The 21,494-nt window shown below is 35.6% G+C and overlaps 3 protein-coding genes across 4 annotated transcripts in view; 2 read left to right on the forward strand and 1 right to left on the reverse strand.

Annotated features, from left to right (window-relative positions):
* The first annotated feature begins 8,418 nt into the window (after positions 1 to 8,418).
* Positions 8,419 to 16,253, forward strand: LOC110453847 (probable endonuclease 4). Of its 2 annotated transcripts, none has more exons than XM_021503022.1 (9): positions 8,419 to 9,158; positions 10,018 to 10,154; positions 10,292 to 10,451; positions 10,766 to 10,861; positions 11,412 to 11,543; positions 12,025 to 12,129; positions 12,525 to 13,392; positions 13,786 to 15,150; positions 15,539 to 16,253. In XM_021503022.1, the coding sequence occupies exons 1-7, from the start codon at positions 8,684 to 8,686 to the stop codon at positions 12,719 to 12,721; spliced, it is 1,302 nt and encodes a 433-aa protein (XP_021358697.1). In that variant the 5' UTR covers positions 8,419 to 8,683; the 3' UTR covers positions 12,722 to 13,392; positions 13,786 to 15,150; positions 15,539 to 16,253. The 2 variants fall into 2 exon arrangements, with proteins under 2 accessions (XP_021358697.1, XP_021358707.1); XM_021503032.1 differs by lacking the exon at positions 15,539 to 16,253 and having other exon boundaries at positions 13,786 to 13,873; positions 13,917 to 15,173.
* LOC110453856 (ragulator complex protein LAMTOR2-like) lies at positions 15,833 to 19,954 on the reverse strand. Its single transcript, XM_021503043.1, has 4 exons — positions 19,805 to 19,954; positions 18,243 to 18,405; positions 17,043 to 17,132; positions 15,833 to 16,505 (listed from the first exon to the last, which is right to left on the reverse strand). Exons 1-4 carry the CDS (start codon positions 19,870 to 19,872, stop codon positions 16,449 to 16,451), a joined length of 378 nt encoding a protein of 125 aa, XP_021358718.1. The 5' UTR covers positions 19,873 to 19,954; the 3' UTR covers positions 15,833 to 16,448.
* Positions 19,922 to 21,494, forward strand: part of LOC110453836 (protein ecdysoneless homolog) — a 40,978-nt gene continuing 39,405 nt past the window's right edge. The window contains exon 1 of the mRNA XM_021503011.1: positions 19,922 to 20,219. Within this exon, the coding sequence (XP_021358686.1) occupies positions 20,021 to 20,219 (199 nt within the window). The 5' untranslated portion in view covers positions 19,922 to 20,020. The remainder of the gene's footprint in view (positions 20,220 to 21,494) is intronic.

Raw genomic sequence — 21,494 nt, forward strand, 5'->3', positions numbered from 1 at the left:
TTGCATTTGGTGGCTGACATACAAAATCATTGACCACCTTTGATAATTTGCATTGTAAATATATATAATAACTTATTGAAAAAAGTTCTTCTTATCATAACATTGAATTTATCTAGTACAAATGGATCATTGACACTTGTTTTGTTTAAATACAATTTGAGCTTTATCCGTTATTTTTGTAAACTTAAATCATGATGTCACACAGTTGTTTTTATCATCAAAAGTGGATGTCAGAATCCTAGTCCAATAGGTCCTCCCATCAGAACATTTCAAAGTGTTGTTATACCTGGTACATATAAGGTGATTGTATGATGTAGTACGAGGTCTTCAAGTCTATCATAATCAACTCCAACATTCAGATGGAAGTAGACATCTGTATGTGTGGAGCTTTTTTCACAGTATTGCTACTTATTGTTGGTCAGGAAAGATTAATAAAATTTGTATTTATAGTCAGTATAAATAATCCAAATTTTTTAAATGACATTTGAAATAGCCAATAGAAATACACTTATCATAAACCACATTATTTTCAAGAACCAAATTGTTTGCCCTCAGGTATTTAAAAAATAATTCACCGTACCATGGTTTTAAAACCATCTTAAGATATATATATATTAGAAATTTTAGCTATTTTTGCATTTATCCTCTTGTTCCAAGATGAAAAGTGTAAATGAAACAGGCAAAAATATCTCTCATTTAAAGTACATTGCACAAAAGATATTATCGATGGAGAAGCTCTAACTGATCTTTGAAGCGTAGGAAGTTAACTTTGAGCCGGTAGAGTTTTGGACCACTGTACATGAATAACCACTGTGTAGAATATGTAAAAACAACGGTTGTGTATTATTTTTTGTAATTGAGTCCTGATTGAATATCTTCATGCATTTATCTGTAAGATCTGTTTCTATTGGAAATACCATTTTGCACTAATAATTAGATGATTATCAACACTAATCATGGCTAAATGTAACATTTGTGTGGACACAGTCATCGGTCGTGTGTGAATCACCCTGCCAGACAATCTGGGTGCTCTGTGAACTCTACTACTTAGACTTTGATATGTACTAAATACAGTTGATGTCTCTACAACTCGAATTAATCAAGGAATTTGCCTTAATTCAATTAATTTTTTGGGATTATGTTATTGGACTAGCCATGATGAGTTATCTTCCGGCAAAACTAAAAAGTACCCGAGTTGACTTCTTATTATATCTAAATTTTCATTAAAAAAGGAAAATTCTAAATGTGAAACTTTCATATGTGCTGTACGTCATGTGAGGTTTGTGTCAGCATGAAGGCTACTGATCAATTCCTTAGAAAGTGTCTGTTTTTTATCACTAAGCTGTTCATACTCTATTTTAATGTATTACTGACCTGCTGCAGACACAGTGCTTACATTTTGTAATAAATACATTAATTAGATAACAGTCTTGCTGCATAAACCGAACTACGCTTGTTCCAAGCCTGAATTCAGTGAAGTAGCTAGACACTAAATGTGCTGAATTACTGAGATGGTTTTGTACAGATAATGAGAGAACTGTCGCTAAAACACTGGCTGAACAGTAGGACAAATAAGTTAGTGGTGACAACTGATTAATGAAGCTGGACTGTAAAAATGGTACCTGTAATAGTCTTGGTTACATTGTTATAGTCCCAAGTTTTCAAATTTTCACTACTTGGTATAATAGAAGTATATGTATATTTTATATTGTACAAAATATATATGTATAAGGATTAACCTCAAATTTTATATTTCCCGGGTATTTTCAAAATTTTGAATTTACATATTTTGATAAACTTCATATATAGTTGCTGTACCCAATTAAGCTTTAATCACTTTTGAATTGAGATTCTGATGCATTTTCAGCACATTTCTACCTGTGTAATCTTTCGGTTGTGATACTTTTTACGAATTACAATTATAATACATGTATTTAGCTTATTATATACCAGAAAATTACAATTATAATATTTAGCTTATTATTTACCAGAAAATTACAAACAAACCTAAACAAAATCATATCTGCTCAAAGTTGCACCAGATCACTAACCTTGGACATAGCACACATTTATCATTACCAATGCCAACTCCTCCAGTATTTTTCTAACCCATTGCATTGCCTTGATGTATTTGCTCAGCTAATTTTTCTATGAATATTTTTTAAATATATAGGCTGCTAACTACATTCATATTCAGTGTTAATGGCCCACGGGGCGGGGCCTGTCCGTCTCCACACATTGCCTGTTGTTTACTTCCCAGTCCAGAATGCTTGTACATGTACAGATTTGGATCATACATACCTGGTAGCATATTATGCAACTAATATTCAGCTTCATGTAAACTTGGGTTTTATCCAATATTGTACATTATTTTTGTATCATTGGCTTTTTGTATTATATATTGATGTATATATGTGACCTTACATTTTGTGTGTAGCTGGGACGTCCATTGTTCATTGAGCTGGATTGCTGAGGGGCCAAATATCACAGAACAATCACGTAGATGACTAGTGTTAACTGTGCGGGTGTGGGATGTCTGTGTAGTGTAGGTTAGTCTGTACTGTGTATAGTTTATAGTACAAACTGGAATGTAAAGGGACATAATGATTATTCAGCTGTCAAAATCATGTTGTGAATTTTAAGTTGTGTGGTGTGTTTGACTGTTAAGTTTGTTGCGTAATGTTGTGATAACATATATAATCGAAAATCATAACTTTTTTTTGTTTTTCAAAAAGATGTGTCTGTGACTGTAAGCTTTGTAATCAAAATGGATGTATGTTGGATAATCTGATGATTTTTGTGTGGACTTTTTCAGAGGACAAGTTCACTGGTTCAGTATGTGAATATGAAATCGTCACCTTGTGTTAGGTGTATGGAAATGATTAGTGACACTAGACTCTAGATAACTTTAAATGAATGAGTGAAACTGACAGTAGATATATGCATCTTAGGTAACAATTACAATGTAGGTCACTCTGACCTTCAGCAAGCTACCACAGTACATATTTCAGGTGTATTTTATGAAATCCAAGGCTCAAAACCCGAATTCTGCATAATGATTAGTAGAGTTAAACTAATAGTACATGTATATGCGCCAATGTTTTTAACAGGAAAGCATAGTCTCTTTTTCAATTTTTTGCTAACTTCACCTTAAAAATGAAAATAAAAAGGAGACTGAACTATAAACTGAACTGAGAAGAAAATTGAGCAAAAGTTAGGCCGGGTGACTTTCCCCAGTTTATGCACTAATTAAGTTATTAAGGCCTACCTATACTTATTTATTGGCCTACTGGCTATATCACTATAAGTGAGGACCCTTGGTTTTATCCTGTCACCAATATTATTAAGTGACATAATCCGAGACTTGATATCCACAAATATATATCTTTTATGTAAGCAATGCAGCTGGTTGTCAATTTTTTTATGTGAATAGCACTAGCTTCATCGGTAATATCACCCAATTAGCTGCAGAACAGGTGCTGTGGTACAGCAGCTGTAGCAATGTACACATGTAGTTCCATAGCTTCGTGTGTGTGTGCCATCAGGGCCATATTCACCTGGCTGTAAGGTTAACATTCCTCATGCGCGAGGTATTTGTATTCCCACCCCTTCCTAGAGCTCGATATTGAGTGCTTAGTGTTCAATTAGATTGATTTCTATTATTATAATGAAGTGCCTGCTATTTAATAATTTATCCGTTGTTATCCAGGAATATAGATATATATTTTATCAATTTACAGTAATTCAACAGTTGAATTATTTTTTTGTCAAATTTTGAATACTTTGTTCCTCCCAAATTATATATTTCTGATTGGTATTTTTTACATGAAATGTTGATTTGCTTGTAAAACAGAAAGAATTTTCGGGAGATAAGTTACTCATATGGCAATTGTGTTGCAATGGTTTCCTGGCTTATTTCTACCCTACAAGATTTTAGACACCTTAAAATATTTCTTACTTTTTCCTGCCCTGTATTTAACTCTTGACCTTTATTAGACTGTCCAAAGTATTAGCAACAGTGATTAATCAAATGATCTACCTCTGAACTCTGGTTAAGATTGTCCAAAGCACTAGAAAATTATAATATCTCTAACCTGTTAAAGGTGGAAACTCAAATGGTAATATTTATCAAGATTTTTTAAGCAACATTTTCCTGAATGACCAGCCTATATGCTAAGGTATTTTTTCATGGTATATGTTCTGATATATAGCTAGATGTGTGTTTCCTCTTTGATCTTGCCATATACAGTTATCTGCCAAACTGTGAACCCTGTATAATCTGGAAACCCTTGTAAACCAGACCTTCCACTACATCCAACTGTGAAGATTTCTTAACAAATATTCACAATATGAAAAACAGTGTTGTTAACTGGTAATTAAAAAGAAAAATATATGATGATCGTTAATTAAGCTATGGTATAAAATACAACAGAAACGTTTTAATAATTTATAGCCAGGTGCAGTATTACCCACGTTTTTCTTACAGTAGTCTAACTCAGCAGTGATGATTTATAATATATGAGAGGGTTTGAACCACACACCCTACAGGTAGCTATGTTATGTCTTATACTTAATTAACTGGTCACATATAGGACTTCATTGTCATCATCATAAGGGCCCAGTGGTCATAGAATCTATAAGATCCAGGTATTTCAGCATAATAAATGAAACCAGACCTAGCTTAAAGGCATTCGAAGCAAAATCATATTAAAGATGTTTCATTCAAACCACCTGACTTGCATATTTATTGCAATATTTTATATATGTATATCATAAGGTATATATGCTGCTTTCACCTACCATTCTTGTTGTATATGGAAATGATGTTGAAATAATGTATTTGTAGATGGATTATATATGTATGATCAGATAAATTTTTGACAATGTTTCTGGTTTCTAGATAAGGTTGTGTACATGTTATGATACTGTACATTATAAACACATGGTCGATACTTTTGTAAACTTACTCCAAATATATTGACTTACAATCTCAGCATGCCTTGTCCTTCTTTTGTGATTATGCTTTTGAAAGGGTTATACAGGAACCTTGATATTCTGGTCTCCAGTATACAGGAATCTTGATACTCAGGACTCCAGTATACAGGAACCTTGATACTCTGGTCTCCAGTATACAGGAATCTTGATACTCAGGTATCCAGTATACAGGAACCTTGATATTCTGGACTCTAGTATACAGGAACCTTGATACTCTGGACTCCAGTATACAGGAATCTTGATTTTCTGGATTCCAGTATACAGGAACCTTGATACTCTGGACTCCAGTATGCAGGAACCTTGCTACTCTGGACTCCAGTGTACAGGAACCTTGATACTCAGGACTCCAGTATACAGGAATCTTGATTTTCTGGACTCCAGTATACAGGAAACTTGATACACTAAACTCCAGTATACAGGAAACGTGATAATCAGGACTGTATACATAGCATACAGAAACCTTAATATTATGGACTCCAGTATGCAGGAACCTCATTAATCAGGACTGTAGTATACAGAAACTCCCATACACTTGACTCCAGTATACAGGAAACTTGATAAACTGTACTCCAGGAAACAGAAACCTTGATACTCTGAACTCAAAGTGTACAGGAACCTTGATTTTCTGGACTCCAGTATACAAGAACCTTCATTCACTGGACTCCAGTATACAGGAATCTGATACTCGGGACTCCAGTATACCATATTACTCTGGACTACAGTTTATAGTAACCTTCATACGCTGGACTCCAGTATACAGGAACCTTGATACTTTGGACTCCAGTATACAAGAACCTTCATTCACTGGACTCCAGTATACAGGAATCTGATACTCGGGACTCCAGTATACCATATTACTCTGGACTACAGTTTACAGTAACCTCCTTACACTGGACTCCAGTATACAGGACCCTTGATACTCTGGACTCCAGTATACCATATTACTCTGGACTACAGTTTATAGTAACCTTCATATGCTGGACTCCATTATACAGTAACCTTGATACTCTGGACGCCAGTATACAAGAACTTTCATTCACTGGACTCCGGTATACAGGAATCTGATACTCGGGACTCCAGTATACAAGAATCTTGTTACTCTGGACTAGAGTTTACAGTACCCTCCTTTCACTGGACTCCAGTACACAGGAACTTTCATACACTGGACTCCAGTATACAGGTCCCTTGATACTCTGGACTCTAGTATACAGGACCCTTGATACTCTGGACTCCAGTATACCATATTACTCTGGACTACAGGTTACAGTAACCTCCTTACACTGGACTCCAGTATACAAAACCCATATTACTCTGGATTTCAGTACACAGGAACCTTCATACTCTGGACCTACAATGAACATATACAGAAACGGGAACTCTGGACTCTAGTTAACACTAACATTGGTACTGTTGACTCTTGATTATTTGATCTTGATTGACCTCTTTATTTAGCATGTGATGTCCATAACTAGACAATTACTGTTTCACTAGTCCAGGAATCCATGCATGATCCCTGATCCCATTTTACCAATAAGTGATAAGTACTAAGTGTGTTGGCTGCTTGGTGAAACAGGGATATTTATGTCTTAAGATATATCGATAATCCCAAACCACACAGTTGTTTGAAAAACAGACAAAAAGAAGGATGAAAGCAGTAGTACATGTCTAAAGAAACTAAGGATGACTTCATCTTGGAGACAACAAAAAGAGTAATAGTTGTTTATACCAAATGACGACAGTATGTCCGTTATTCCCCAACATCCCTAGTGAGCCTTATTCCTTTGATATAACGGTAACATGATGATGACATACATCACAAGAACAGTATGTGATAATCGGGACAATTACGGGAACAGTGGGAGTCGGTAGGTTCGCACAACTACAGCCCGACCAGTTCACATACATAATGGGCACAATTATGTTCTAATCAGACCAATTAGATGAGATATACAGCTGTACTGTGTGACCCTCAGACCCTTGTCACACAGCCTCCTGGTAAACAACAAACATCCATATATAAATATATACGTATTTTTTTTCTTGCAAGAGTAAAACTTCAATTGATCTCCATCACTATATGAGAAGTTCATGTGTGGTTACACAAACCCTTATTTCAGCCAGTAGTTAAATTGCCAAAATAAACAACATGGGGCAAATGATGCACCAAATCGGAATAAATTTTCTTGACCTTGACTCTGCAAACTTAAAAAATATGCAGTAAGTTTGGTTATATCATCTAATACACTGCTGATTTGAGGAGTAAACAACTGTAACAGGGGTGATAGTACATTCAAGTTCAAACCTTCTAAGTGGTCTTTAACCAGAAGCAGTTACAGAGTTTTTTGGGGGCTTCAGGACCACCAACCCCCCTACCCCCACCCCACCCTTTTTTTCTATAAAAATCATGTATTTTCATCATTTTCCTCAAAATTAATTCCCCACATGTTCCCCCCGCCCTCCTCCTGAAAAATTGGAAACACCCTAGATATTAGATAAGTCTCTGGATCCACCATTGTTTAACCTAACACCCTCCACAGCCACCGATCTTATTACTGCTCTGATTATTTGTTTTGTTTTCTGTCATTTTTTCTCATACTTTGAGAGAAAGACTATTGAAAAAAAGAGAGAGATTAAGAGAAACTTAAAAAAAAAAGCATCTGCCGGACAGAAAATTTAAGTGGAAATTAAAAAGTCATGATTTTTTAACAATATTGATAAGTTTTGGGAAGATTTCTAGTCTAACAGTAGCTCTATAGGAGAAACATAACATTTTCGTTTCAGCAAATTTAATTGCTTTGATAATCTTAAATGATTAGGTAGCATCGAGACGTATAATATATGGTCTCTGGATAGCAGGCATAGTCAATACTGGCTTACATTGATTCCTTTTATATATCATTTTAAAATTAACAAGAATTGTTGAATTATCACCTTAACTGTAATAGAATGGACGATTTAGTATTCAATTAGTGTTGTGTAGACCTTATATAAACTCACCGTTGACGACGTCATACCCTTAGTCTACGGCTACTATATTGTACACAATCTAGTCCTGCCTCAATGATGCCAAATTAAAACTCCCTGTCAAGCTATTGGTGAGTTGTTACCTTAAAAGACCTTTCGTCGCCGCATTAGGACTAATACAACTTGCAGTTATGACGGTGCATAAAATGCAACCGGCGCCAAACATGTGTCGGATTAGAGAGGTTTCATTGGAAAAAGGATTTGACACAAGTTTTAAAGTAGATTTAAAGTGTTGAAGTTGAAACTGATATACTTGCTTTGAAAACAAGATATTAAAAAAAAAGGAAAAAGAAAAATAGAAACCATAGATTGTTCAACGTTATTTATCTAGCTGAACGTCGCTCGCTGAAAACTGTAATTACCTCCCTTACGGGAGCTCTCTGAGGTGATATATGACATTTTGGCGGGAGATAGTGACGAATGTAAATAATGTAACTCTGGTAATTTGCTGCTATCATACGGAATTAATCAAAGAAATGTAATGTCCAGAGACTAAATGTTTATCAATGCACTCATCATGGCTATTTTTATGCACATGACATATCATCAATGGTGATGCATTGATATTTACGTCGGTGTTAATGACTACTATTAGCCACTAACTAATACATGCAGTTAGAATAACATTGTATATCCGTGAAATCAGTCATTTTGGGAATCAGTCATGGCAAGGGGGAAAAGAATTACAACTACAAAGAATGATGCTGACAAACAAGAATACTTGCCAAAAACAAAGCCAAAAGAAACGAAAACAAGGATTTTGAAGAAAAAAGCTGGCACACATTTAGAAAGTGAAACGCCCAGTAACACCAGAGGGAAGAGAAAGTCGGCAGCATGTGTTGTTGAAAATGAGAAGGAAACGAAGGAAGTCGGTGCAAAGAAAATCAAAGTCTCATCCGGAAGCAAAGCAAGTGTGGGTAACAAGGCTAAAGAAAGTATTATTGAAGTAAAAACGGAAGACAAGATCATGGTTAAAAAAGAACATACAAAAAAAGATGACAAGAAACCAGGTAGACAAAAGACGGGGAAGGGATTAAAGCAAGAGGTGAAATCAACTGTGAAGAGTAAAGGCCATTCTGAATTTAACCAGGCATCACACAATTGCGCAAAACGTGTAGGACCACATGTCTCTATTGCAGGTAAGTATAGCTAGGTAGCTCTTAGTTTTTTCTCTTTAAACCATATAGTGGCCTGCAAAATTACAAGTATGACTGTTTGGACCTCTCTTGATAACCCTTGTCTTAACATATACAGGGAAAATCCTGGTAGCTCAGAGGGCCATTTTCAGCAATTTTTAGTCAATATATCAGAAATAATATGGGCCATTTTATGTAAAAATTAAAAAAAGAAAACTAAAACTAAGAGAGTTCCAATATTTTTGTTTATTGCGGTATAAACGGTTAAAAAGGTTGGACCAGACTTGTTCTTTTATGAAAAAAGGTCGGACCCAGTAATCTGATGCTACTTTCAGGTGAGCCTTGACAAAGCCTAGAGCAAGGCCTGCAGAAACATTTGCAGGTCCACCAGGATTTGTACCCAAAAATGTTACATTTAAAAACGGACATACCATTCGTTCTGCATAAACAAACAGGCCCCAGTATTCTGCACCCTTGTGTAGTTGTGTGGCACAGTGGAAAGTGCACTGGCATTTTATCAGGGTTTGATTCCCTGATTGGACATGAAATGGCCATGGTATGGTGTCCCCTGCCCGACCATGTAGGTTTTCTGTGGGTACTCAGGTTTCTGCAACTGTTTCTAATCTATCCGTGCCTACAGAAGTGATGAATATAAATAAGTTGATGGGATATGTTTCATATATGATAAATGAAAAAAAAATGTATCTGCCCATGGATGTTATTCAGTTAATATAGTGCGAAAGAAATTACAGCTAAGGTCATGATGTTTGCCTGGTATGTTATTATTGAAATGAACTCTTTCCTTGCTAAAAAAAATATTTAAAAAGTGGTAAAAATATTAACATTTCCTACACTTATACAGGTGGTTTGTACAAGGCTGTGGATACTGCTGTTTTCTATGGAGCAAAAGCTTTTGGGCTGTTTCTTAAATCGCAGCGACAGTGGAATGCCAAGCCATTGCTTGATAAAGATGCAGAGAAATTTAAAGATGCTTATCAGGTTAGCTGCTATAAAGTAAACTTAAAATTGTAAAACCAATAGGCTGGAATTGCTAAGAGGTATATACATTGTATGCTGAAGTCTAAGTGGGGAAGGGGAGGTGACTTATTTTAATAATACTTTGGTGTGTTGATCAGGCTGCAGGATTCTCCCCAGGTGACATCCTCCCTCACGGCTCTTACCTGATGAACTGTGGTTCCTCTAACCCAGAGACCCTCCAGAAAAGTAGGGATACACTTGTTGATGAGCTTCAGAGATGTGAAAAGCTTGGACTGACGCTGTACAATTTCCACCCAGGTATGTATCTGTATGCTTCCTTCCATTGCTTTAATAAGGAGCAGCTGATCATGTTTTCAACTAATTACCTGTAATACTCTTACCATAATTAAGTATGTTTCAAGTTACTGCATAACTGCATAGAAATTTTATGTAAATAGAGAGATTTAATACAGCAATAAGCAAAAAACTAGTTTAGCAAAAATAATTGTTTGAATACAGAAATAATTCAAAGACTTTTAATGTTCATTAAAATATTTGATTTCGCTAAACCAGGCGAGTAGCTTCAAATGGTGTAGATTATCTTGAGAGACATTTCTATGTACTTGGTACAGGGTCAAGCTGTGGCGACATTACCACTGACAAATCACTGGCCCTGATTGCTGAGAGTATCAACATGGCTCACACTAAGACTAAATTTGTTATAACAGGTACGTATATTAAATGTATACTTACTCTTCACATTACGAATATTGTTTTTTCCACAATCCCATGCAAGTTTTTTTTCAATAATTCTCCTTTTTTGTTGGCTCATTAATTTTGTAAAGTAATCTGGTCTTACATATTGCTGAGGACATTAAATACTGTTTCCCTCAACTTGTAATCAGAGTGAACATATGGATGTATAGGTTAAATGTACGCCTATAAATGTCAGGTAATTTAGGGAACTTAAGTGAAAACAAAAATTAAGCTGAAATCTTCACCATCAAAATCTTATTTCTTTTAAATTATATGTTATTGTATTCATGTACATTTAATGATAGTGTAATGGCAAAAGGACTTAGAGTTCTTGAGAAGGAGTTGTTTTAAGGTTTTGAAACATGTTTCACATTTAGATATTCAAAGCTAAACTGTACTTGTATATACTATTTGATGTTATGGTGAATAAAGCTATACTTTAGACATGTCTACAATATATTAGATGAAATGCATGAGGCTATACTGTTCTGATAGGGAGAATATGTTCCATTTCGTTTTCAGTAATAGAAAATATGAGTTGTCAAGGGAACACAGTTGGAGGAAAATTCCCGGAATTGAAAGCCATCATTGACAAGGTGAAGGACAAATCTAGGATCGGAGTGTGTCTGGACACATGTCATGCCTTTGCTGCAGGTATATGATCATTTAAAATGGAACAACATAGTATTGCATTTCAGTATGCTGATGGGGATGCCATAATCACAGAAATTGAAAAGGGATAATTCTATCCTACAGGGAAAGCTTACATCATCAGACCTATTTTCAAAATCCCATTGCAGATAATGACCAATCAAACTGCATGTCATTACACCACCAATGCGGGTCATTACATGTTAATGTCATTACATGTTAATATTCATAAAATAAAACACCATGTTTGTGAAGGAAATGTACTTTATTGATTCCTCTATTGTTGCCACTGGCTGTCATTTACACTGCAGTAGCAAACCTGGCCTCCTTTAACACATGGCAAGAAAGGTGACACGGTTGACATAAAAATGACACTTAAGTACAACATTTTATATATGTATCCTTCATGTCCTATAAATGAAGTACAGCTTAGGCCTCCAGACTTTACATTGGTTATTAAAACCTCATTTACTTGTCTTTACAGGCCATGATCTATCGAGTCAGTCTGGGTTTGAAAAGATGATGGAAGAGTTTGAAACAGTTGTTGGTTTTCAATATCTGAAGGCTCTGCACCTTAATGACTCCAAAGGTATTTGGATTATGTGTTAGAAGTGTATGTTGCATTGAAAAAAGTGTTTTCAAGAAATAAATAACCGATATGGTTGGAAATCAATCGTCAGAGCTAATATGATATAATATTTCATTAATAAAGTTACAAGGACTTCAAAATAAAAATCTGAAAAAACTGACTATTGCTGATAGGACAAGTTAAGGTGTAGTAAAACATATAATCACAATCTATTCAATTACTGAAAAGGGGAGGAAAAGGTTGTTCCTGTATTGTTTTTGTTCTTTTGTGCATGTTAATCATTATCATTGCCACAAAAGGCAAATATTCCACTTGTTACATATTCTACCACCTACAGTTGGTATTATCAATGTAGTTCATGTCTTAAGCTTGATGTTATACATTTCTATTAACAGGTGCTTTGGGATGTCACCTTGACCGACACGAGAACATTGGACGTGGTCACATAGGGATTGAAGGCTTTCGACGTGTCATGTGTGATCCAAGGTTCAACAATATGCCAATGATTCTGGAAACACCCCCAGGCTCCTCCGACGACATTTATACAAAGGAAATTAAATTGTTACATTCCGTTTGTAAAACATCAAAGTGAGCATATCACTTCAAATCAACACGTTTTTGTAATACTTAAATGTGGAGCTGATGTCCATATCTTGCCTCAAAGTATTTTAAGTGTATTGTGACTTTGATCATGATGCTACAAGTTTTTTTCTGTTGCGTGTTTGAAGCCATTGGTGATTTTTTTTCCACATCAGGTTCATCCAACAAAACAAAAAGATTTACTGGCCAATAATTATACCCTGTACAACAAAATTGGTGGGAAGGAGTTGTTATACTGAAATCAGGTATATATTTTCTCTATCTATAGACACAACATTGTTCACACAACTGCTAGAGTACTGCACTGATTTGTATACTAAAGCACCTGGTATACATAACACTTACTTAAGGAGATGTGAATTAAGAAAGCAACAATACATAGTTACTGGTCCTACAAGAGTTTGGGTGTAAGTAAGGATATATAGTTACTGGTCCTACAGGAGTTAAGGTGTAAGTAACAATACATAGTTACTGGTCCTTCAGGAGTTTAAGTGTAAGTAAGGATTCATAGTTACTGGTCCTACAGGAGTTTCGGTGTAAGTAACAATACATAGTTACTGGTCCTATAGGAGTTTAGGTGTAAGTAAGGATACATAGTTACTGGTCCTATAGGAGTTTAGGTGTAAGTAAGGATACATAGTTACTGGTCCTACAGGAGTTTAGGTGTTAGTAAGGATATATAGTTACTGGTCCTATAGGATTTTAGGTGTAAGCAACAATACATAGTTACTGGTCCTACAGGGGTTTAAGTGTAGGTAAGGACACAAAGAGTTGCTGGTCCTATAGGAGTTTAGGTGTAAGCAACAATACACAGTTACTGGTCCTACAGGGGTTTAGGTGTAAGGAAGGATACATAGTTACTGGTCTTACAGGGGTTTAGGTGTAAGTAAGGATATATAGTTAATGGTCCTACAGGGGTTGAAGTGTAGGTAAGGACACAAAGAGTCACTGGTCCTATAGGAGTTTAGGTGTAAGTAAGGATATATAGTTAATGGTCCTACAGGGGTTGAAGTGTAGGTAAGGACACAAAGAGTTACTGTTCCTATAGGAGTTTAGGTGTAAGTAAGGATATATAGTTACTGGTCCTACAGGGGTTGAAGTGTAGGTAAGGACACAAAGAGTTACTGGTCCTATAGGAGTTTAGGTGTAAGTAACAATACATAGTTACTGGTCCTACAGGAGTTTAGGTGTAAGTAACAATACATAGTTACTGGCCCTACAGGAGTTTTGGTCTAGAAACTCTGTCGTGCCATCTGGTGGCTTTTGAAATACATATTTGAGTGATTTAATTTATTTTACAGACAACATTTTTTGGTTGATTCATTCATTTTATTATTGGAAAGCATCACAAAAATTAAAATTTATTTCAAATGCGAAAGACAGCTCTCTTTTTTTTCTCCGACAAAACTATCAATTGTCGGAATGCCCCAAAATATCCGTTGTGTCAAATCTCTTTCCTGATGAATATAAATTAACTAGATATTTCAAAAATGTCTGAGCCAATATGAACAGATGAATTTATTCAGATTTTTTGCTGTTGTGTCCCCCTAACCCTTTTATATCATCAACATTTCTCAGAATATAGATGAGGGTAGCTCCTATATCGATATTTAGATACATACATGTACATATATCCAGTAGCCCTACTGAAGATAGGCCTAGGACTACTCTTAAAAATATGCTTTATCAGTTTATGACAGGGACCAATGTATCTAACTATCTATGATGTTAAATTCCCAATAGGCCTATATAGGCTTACAGTCGTTTCCATTTCATATGAAATTTATGAATTTGGTCACAATTTTTTTCATTTTAGCTCGCCTCCTTATGTCACAGATTAGCAAAAGCTACATGTTTTTTTCCTGACTTTTGAGGCTTTGCCTTTTTCATATTACATTTGCAGGCGAAGTGAATGTAAAACTCAGATGGATCCTATAATACGCGCATATATCCGCCCTAAAACCTATAACAATAATGCTAGTAACAAATCAATCTACAATTGCTATTCGGATTACCTTTAATTAGCAAAAAAAAATAACACAAAAATACATCCATTCCGGAAAAACAACCCGCCTCGGTTGACTAAGTTGTATTTCATTACAATCGCTTGTTACGTAACTTATGCTTATTAATGACATGTTAACCAAATTTACCGTGTATGGAATTTGAACTTGAGAGCTTTTTCCCCCATCTTTATTATATTATATTTTTCCATTGAACCACACATCATTTAATCACTATTCCGGACTACAAAATAAATAAATAAATACAAATATAATAGTATATTTGAATTTTTGATGTGCATGCAAACTGCTTATTTTCTTACATGGCAGCTACGTGCCTGCTGGTCCTACAGGAGTTTTGGTGGTCCTAGGAGCTTAGGTGTAGGTAAGGACACAGTTACTGGTCCTAGGAGTTAAGGTGTAGGTACGGACAGAGTTACTGGTCCTTAAGTAAGGATATATAGTTACTGGTCCTACAGGAGTTAAGGCGTAAGTAAGGATATATAGTTACTGGTCCTACAGGAGTTAAGGTGTAAGTAAGGATACATAGTTACTGGTCCTACAGGTGTTAAGGTGTAAGTAAAAATACATAGTTACTGGTCCTACAGGTGTTTAGGTGTAAGTAACAATACATAGTTACTGGTCCTACAGGTGTTAAGGTGTAAGTAAAAATACATAGTTACTGGTCCTACAGGTGTTTAGGTGTAAGTAACAATACATAGTTACTGGTCCTACAGGAGTTTAGGTGTAAGTAACAATACATAGTTACTGGTCCTACAGGAGTTTTGGTGGTCCGAGGAGCGTAGGTGTAGGTAAGGACAGAGTTACTGGTCCTAGGAGTTGTAGTGTAAATAATCATGTATACATGTACATTAATTAACCGTACAGAAAGAAGTCTTCAGGAATGATTTATTATGTTCTGGGTGGATAAGTACAATCCTAGCAAACTGAATGCAAAAAAAATCAATTGAAATGTCTTCCAGAAGCCATTGATGTTACATGTTTATTTGAATACTGAATTTATTTCAGGGTTTCTCTGACAATAAAAAAATGGTTTGTGCTATAACATTCTCAAAATAAAGAATCACCAATGGACTGTGTAGCTTTTTTCTTGTTTTATTTCAATTCTTTTGAAAAGCAATAGCAACATACATACTATATACACATAGTTCAATTTGAACAGTATATCTAATACCCAAGCATCAATGTCAATATCTGTGTTTTTATTATTCCATATATAACTCCCATATGCACTTCTTTCCAACAGGTCAGGTTATGAAACCTGTTAAATGCTTTTTAAAAATGATGATATGAACGTGATGATTATTGAAAGATAAAGTGTGTTTTGATAACTACTAGGGCAGGCTAAACTTCAAAAGGGAGATAAAATATGGAAATAAATTACAGGGCAGATATGCCTTCAAAAGTATTTTAAGACATTTACTTTCAGTCATTATCACAGGTACCTGACTTCCATTGGCACATGACATTCTCAATGATATTTCTTGCATAAAAAAAAAATCAATATTAAGTGAAGATATCATTATTGTACAACAATATATGCTAAGAAATACAGAAGAATGTCACTTGGATACTGGCACTATGAAATGTGTCGGAATCTTTTAAAGACAATATTTCCAGACTCCTGGCCAAATGCCGGTACAGTGAATAGACAGATAGCTGGTTGGTGATCCCAAGAGTTCAGTGTGAGGGATGTCAGGAGGATGCCACTTGAGAAAGGGGTTCGTCTAGGTATGTCGCTAGAGCTTCCATCTGTAACGCAAGAAATGACATGACATCAACATTGTGCCTCCTTCATCCAGTATATCAAATCATTTTCACTTTCTTGATATCTCAAATTTATGTCAAAATATCTTAACGCGATACTATATACTGCTACCTGTGTATAAAACTGAATTAGCATCAATATCCCTCCATCTAATGCATTCATTCATTAGAATTATTTACCCTTTGACTCTTCCTCTGACCTTCTCAGTAGGGTACAGACATGGGAGTGGTATGTATGTGACCCATTCATTGTCCAGTCATGAAACACCCATCTATGATGTTCAAAATTTAGCCCTTTATAAATCATGGCCAAAATAGAATTTACAATTATAGTAGTAAAGAATTTTTCCTAATATCACAGGTGAACATCTGATCACTTGCAGGGGTAGAGCAGGACTTTTCCCACTAGCTCAATTGGTATTGGTAAAGCAACTAGTGAGAGCTAATAACTAGTAATCTAGAAACAGTTCTGGGTTTGACTCCTACACAAGACACTTGATTATAATCGGGAGAAAATCCTACCTTGGCTTTTAACAGTCCAAAGTCCACAATTTCCTTTGAACACATGCACAGCAGCAGGTTTGCCACCCTGGTTATTGCCACTTTCCCTTCCTACAAAATCAACAAACCATGTAGTACACTACATCAATACATGAAATTAATTATGTCCTTAAGTAACATGCAAAAATAATCCAAACAACTACAGATTTGTTTGTATGAACAAAACATGTCTCCCTTATCAGCCAATATGCATATTTTGCATAGAAAAGAATAAAGCTCACTTGTTTGCTCTTGTTTAAATTGTAGCCATGAGGCTAATCTCATCCTGGCCTAATAAGAATGTACCCAGTACTGCATGCCATCTTAGCCACAGGAAGTTAGCACCGGATTCGTTTTTCGTTATTCGAAAAACGAAAAACGAAAAACGAATAACGAGTTTTCCCGTTATTCGTTATTCAAAAATTATTTTTTGTTTTTCGTTATTCAAATAGCAAATAAGGTACCGCAGTGCTTTTGGATATCCAGTTAACGATTATAACACACCAAGGCCAAATGGGGCAGTGTTTAGGTGTATGAGTTCGAAAAAACGAATCCGGTACTAACTTCACGGTGCCCCCAATCTTTGGCTAATGCAGGTATACTTCAGGTTTCATACAGATATCTATGAACATTTAAAAAGTTATAGCATGGAAAAGTTTACACTTATTTGAATTTGATGTTGAAGGTCAAGGTGAAGATGACAGTTGTAGTGCACACCTTCAGTACCCGGGTAAGTGACGCAGGTCCGTTCAAAATTTCAGGAAGATATTCTTAATGATTTGAAAGTTCCAGCCCAAACAAGATTACTTTTGAAATTTTGCAATTGTTTGACCTTAAGGTGAACGTCACAGTGACCTGTTTACAGTGAACTATACACTTTTTGGGTGATGAAAGTACATGCAGACTTATAATGTTTCATTTGAAGGGGAGACATAATTAATATTAACCTGTTTCAATTACTTTGCAAGGCTCTTCGATAAAAGTATCCCATTTTCAATTCCACTAATTTGTCGACAAGCATTTTGTTACTTACAGGTACTCAAATTGAATTTATATAATATGCAACAAAATTTCATAAATATCGTAAATGTCATATTGTATGCAAACTGTTCTCAGCGAGTCCCCCCTGAAAACAAGTATATCTCAAAAACATTAGAACTGTCTATAATTTTTGTATCTTACCTCACATCCCAATAAAACAAACTCTAATTTATCTTCATTGAAAGCAAGTGCTCCACTTTTCTGATAGGACGTCCAGATATTGCAGGCTATAGCTGCTGTGACGGATGCATCCTTGTCTCCGTACCCAGAGTAGGCTAGCAAGGCTCCTTCATTGTTGAGAAGGCTAGAAAAATATATTTTTAAAACATTACTAGTACTGTACGCTATATTTTCCACATGATCTTCACAAGGAAATGTAGCAAGTCCTTTGGCCTTATATTAACACATAAAAGTCAGCTTAATGCCACTGCCAAAAGCAATAATATTGCAGTGCAAACCAATTTTGTTGACATGAATATAGCTTTGATCAATTATTTCTGAAAAGAAAACCATACCTTGCAGGACTAAAAAGAAAATGTATAGAGATGAAATAAACCAAACAATCAGATCAGAGAGAACAGTGTTCTGATTGGGGAAGAAGTCAGGAGGAAGAGACTGGCATGGGGTTTCAACCCTGGACTACAGGTTACTATTACTCTGACTGACTGTGCTACCTGGTCAACAGAAGTGTCCTCGCCCAACTGTGCTATAGCCTACAGTTATATCCAAAACAAAATTAAGGGAAGGTTACTGTATATATGTGCAAAGAACTAGGGTGCAGAGGGACATGGAACATTAGGGAGTGATTCTGTTCAGTCAGTATTGCACGAAGGGGAATAACTCTGACAAAACTGTAGAACATTGACAAAACTGTAGAACATTTACCATATTGCTATCAGGCATGTTGGGATAAATATTGTCATTTTGCATATACATGCCATTTATTTACTTTGATTTTTTTTTAATTCGTCAAACCAAGAATTAATCACTGGTTGGAGGATGAATGTCATTTAAAATTTAATATTGAAGATATCCAAATCTAATTTTATACATTTTATCAGTCATAGTACATGTACACTTTTATACTTAATGGATATTGTGTATGCTGAAATGATTTAAATTTATATGTTCACAAGGACATGTAATGAGGGTTTTTATAATGCACATAATAAATGGTATATATCCCCACGGAATTAGTTATCCAAGTCTGTGATATCCCCAAGTAGGGAATATTTACTGAAAATAAATAAATGAATGTTTATACAGCTGTTGCATATTATAATTATTCTAAGTATATGGTATACTATAAGTTTTTTAATTGAAATATTAGTTTACTGTAAACAATCTGTCAAAGGAAGCAGAGAATCACGTCATGTATTTCACTATTCACTTCTTTGTAGATACTAGATCTATTCTATGTTTAGACAGATTGTTCAGTTGGGAGTGGTTGAGCCACTAGTTAGCTTTCCATGCAAATGACTAGATTTCATTGTAACAGATAAAAAATGTGCATCACAGTATATGGTATATATAAGTGAGCGAATGTATAATTCCGTGGTTATATGGTCATGACATGTGACATGTCCCTGTGCGAGCCTCCCTGTGCTACTGTACAGAACATTTCTTGGGTCCTGTGGGTGTGATATCGGCGATACTGGTGATGTCAGTATCATCAAAATACAGAAATGTTAAAAGATAGTTACAGCGTGCTCTGTACTCCTCCTGAATTCGCCTGACTGAGAACTTGCGTGAGCGCTTTAGGTTTTAGCATTTTCCACGGGTTTTCCTTCCAAAGCAGCTATTCCAAAGTTCTTCTGCTACACTTCCGGGTCATATGACAGCAGCGGCTAAACTTATGTCGACGGCGTCAATTGGTTGAAATATAAGGTCATGACCCTTATCTTCATTTCCGAAGAAGCATGGCTGAGAAACGAAAACACTTAGCCGAGGATGTTGTGGAATACTTCCTTTTCCCGACTTTACCAGACTCACTGAATAAGTCAGAAGTTGCAAAATATTTGGAGGAACTGTTGGATTCGTACCTGGCGTTTGTTAGTCCTCTGGTCGTCGATTACATTTGGCAAAACGACCCGTTCTCCCTGGTAGTGACAGCTGAAGGTTTGTGACTCATAAAATAGTTTCGGCTTCTGTCATTGAACTCATCGTAGTTATTAGTCCCCCTTTGTCTGCTGGACATTTCATATTTGTCATACTGAATATCTTGTTCCATACATAATGACGAATCTATTTCCTTCTGTCTCAGATTATTACTGTATTAACTTTACTGTAATATAGATGACATTTTTAAACGTTGTTATTACGGTTTTTTTACCAACTTCATTGCATGTGTTTTCTTTGTTTTTAGTAATATCACAAACAGATAGTAATCAGATTATGACCTTATTCTTGTTTTGTCTCTAATAGTTTTCTTCGGCCCTATCTTGGATATCTAAATCTTTATATAAGCCTTAAATATAAATCTACAGGGAAATCACGAGTATCTGCCTTATTAAAGGGTGGGGATGTCAGAGTGGTCTACTATATATAATATCAGAATATTATGTGTATATTTTGTCTCTTTTTTATTCGAGGCAGATATCTATGGAGAAATAAATCCTCTAGCCGTTCATATAAGCGAATATTTACTATTTGAAAAGAATAAAAAAAAAATACATTCAAGTTCAATTAGTCATTATACTGTAGTGGTGACACAATTGAGTGCATAGCTGTCAACCCTCCCTCTTTACAAGGTAGACTTCTGTATCTGTGTCAACCATCCCTCTTTACAAGGTAGACTGTCTGTATCGGTCAACCATCCCTCTTTACAAGGTAGACTGTCTGTATCTGTCAACCATCCCTCTTTACAAGGTAGACTGTCTGTATCTGTGTCAACCATCCCTCTATACAAGGTAGACTGTCTGTATCTGTCAACCCTCCCTCTTTACAAGGTAGACTGTCTGTATCGGTCAACCCTCCCTCTTTACAAGGTAGACTGTCTGTATCTGTCAACCATCCCTCTTTACAAGGTAGACTGTCTGTATCTGTCAACCCTCCCTCTTTACAAGGTAGACTGTCTGTATCTGTTAAGTTCTGGATAAAATTCATAAATTAAATATCACATTCGCGGAGGAAGAGTGGGGTAAAAGTTAGTTTTTCAGGCTACTACAGAACTGGTCGACAGTAGTTGCGCTATAATTAGTCTGATCATGTGAGTTACGGGTTACAGGTCCACATCATCTGTGTATTTTGAGCATGATATACAAACTTCGTTAGGTGGCAGTGGCACATCTAGAGAAACTAGAATCGACTGACCTTTGGTACATTTCTGAACATCAATTCAATATTTTTGGCATCAACATCTGCATATAAGCTGATTATATTAGTGTCTTATAG

This window comes from Mizuhopecten yessoensis, unplaced genomic scaffold (assembly GCF_002113885.1).
Source record: "Mizuhopecten yessoensis strain PY_sf001 unplaced genomic scaffold, ASM211388v2 scaffold897, whole genome shotgun sequence".
In the NCBI taxonomy this organism is placed as follows: domain Eukaryota; kingdom Metazoa; phylum Mollusca; class Bivalvia; order Pectinida; family Pectinidae; genus Mizuhopecten; species Mizuhopecten yessoensis.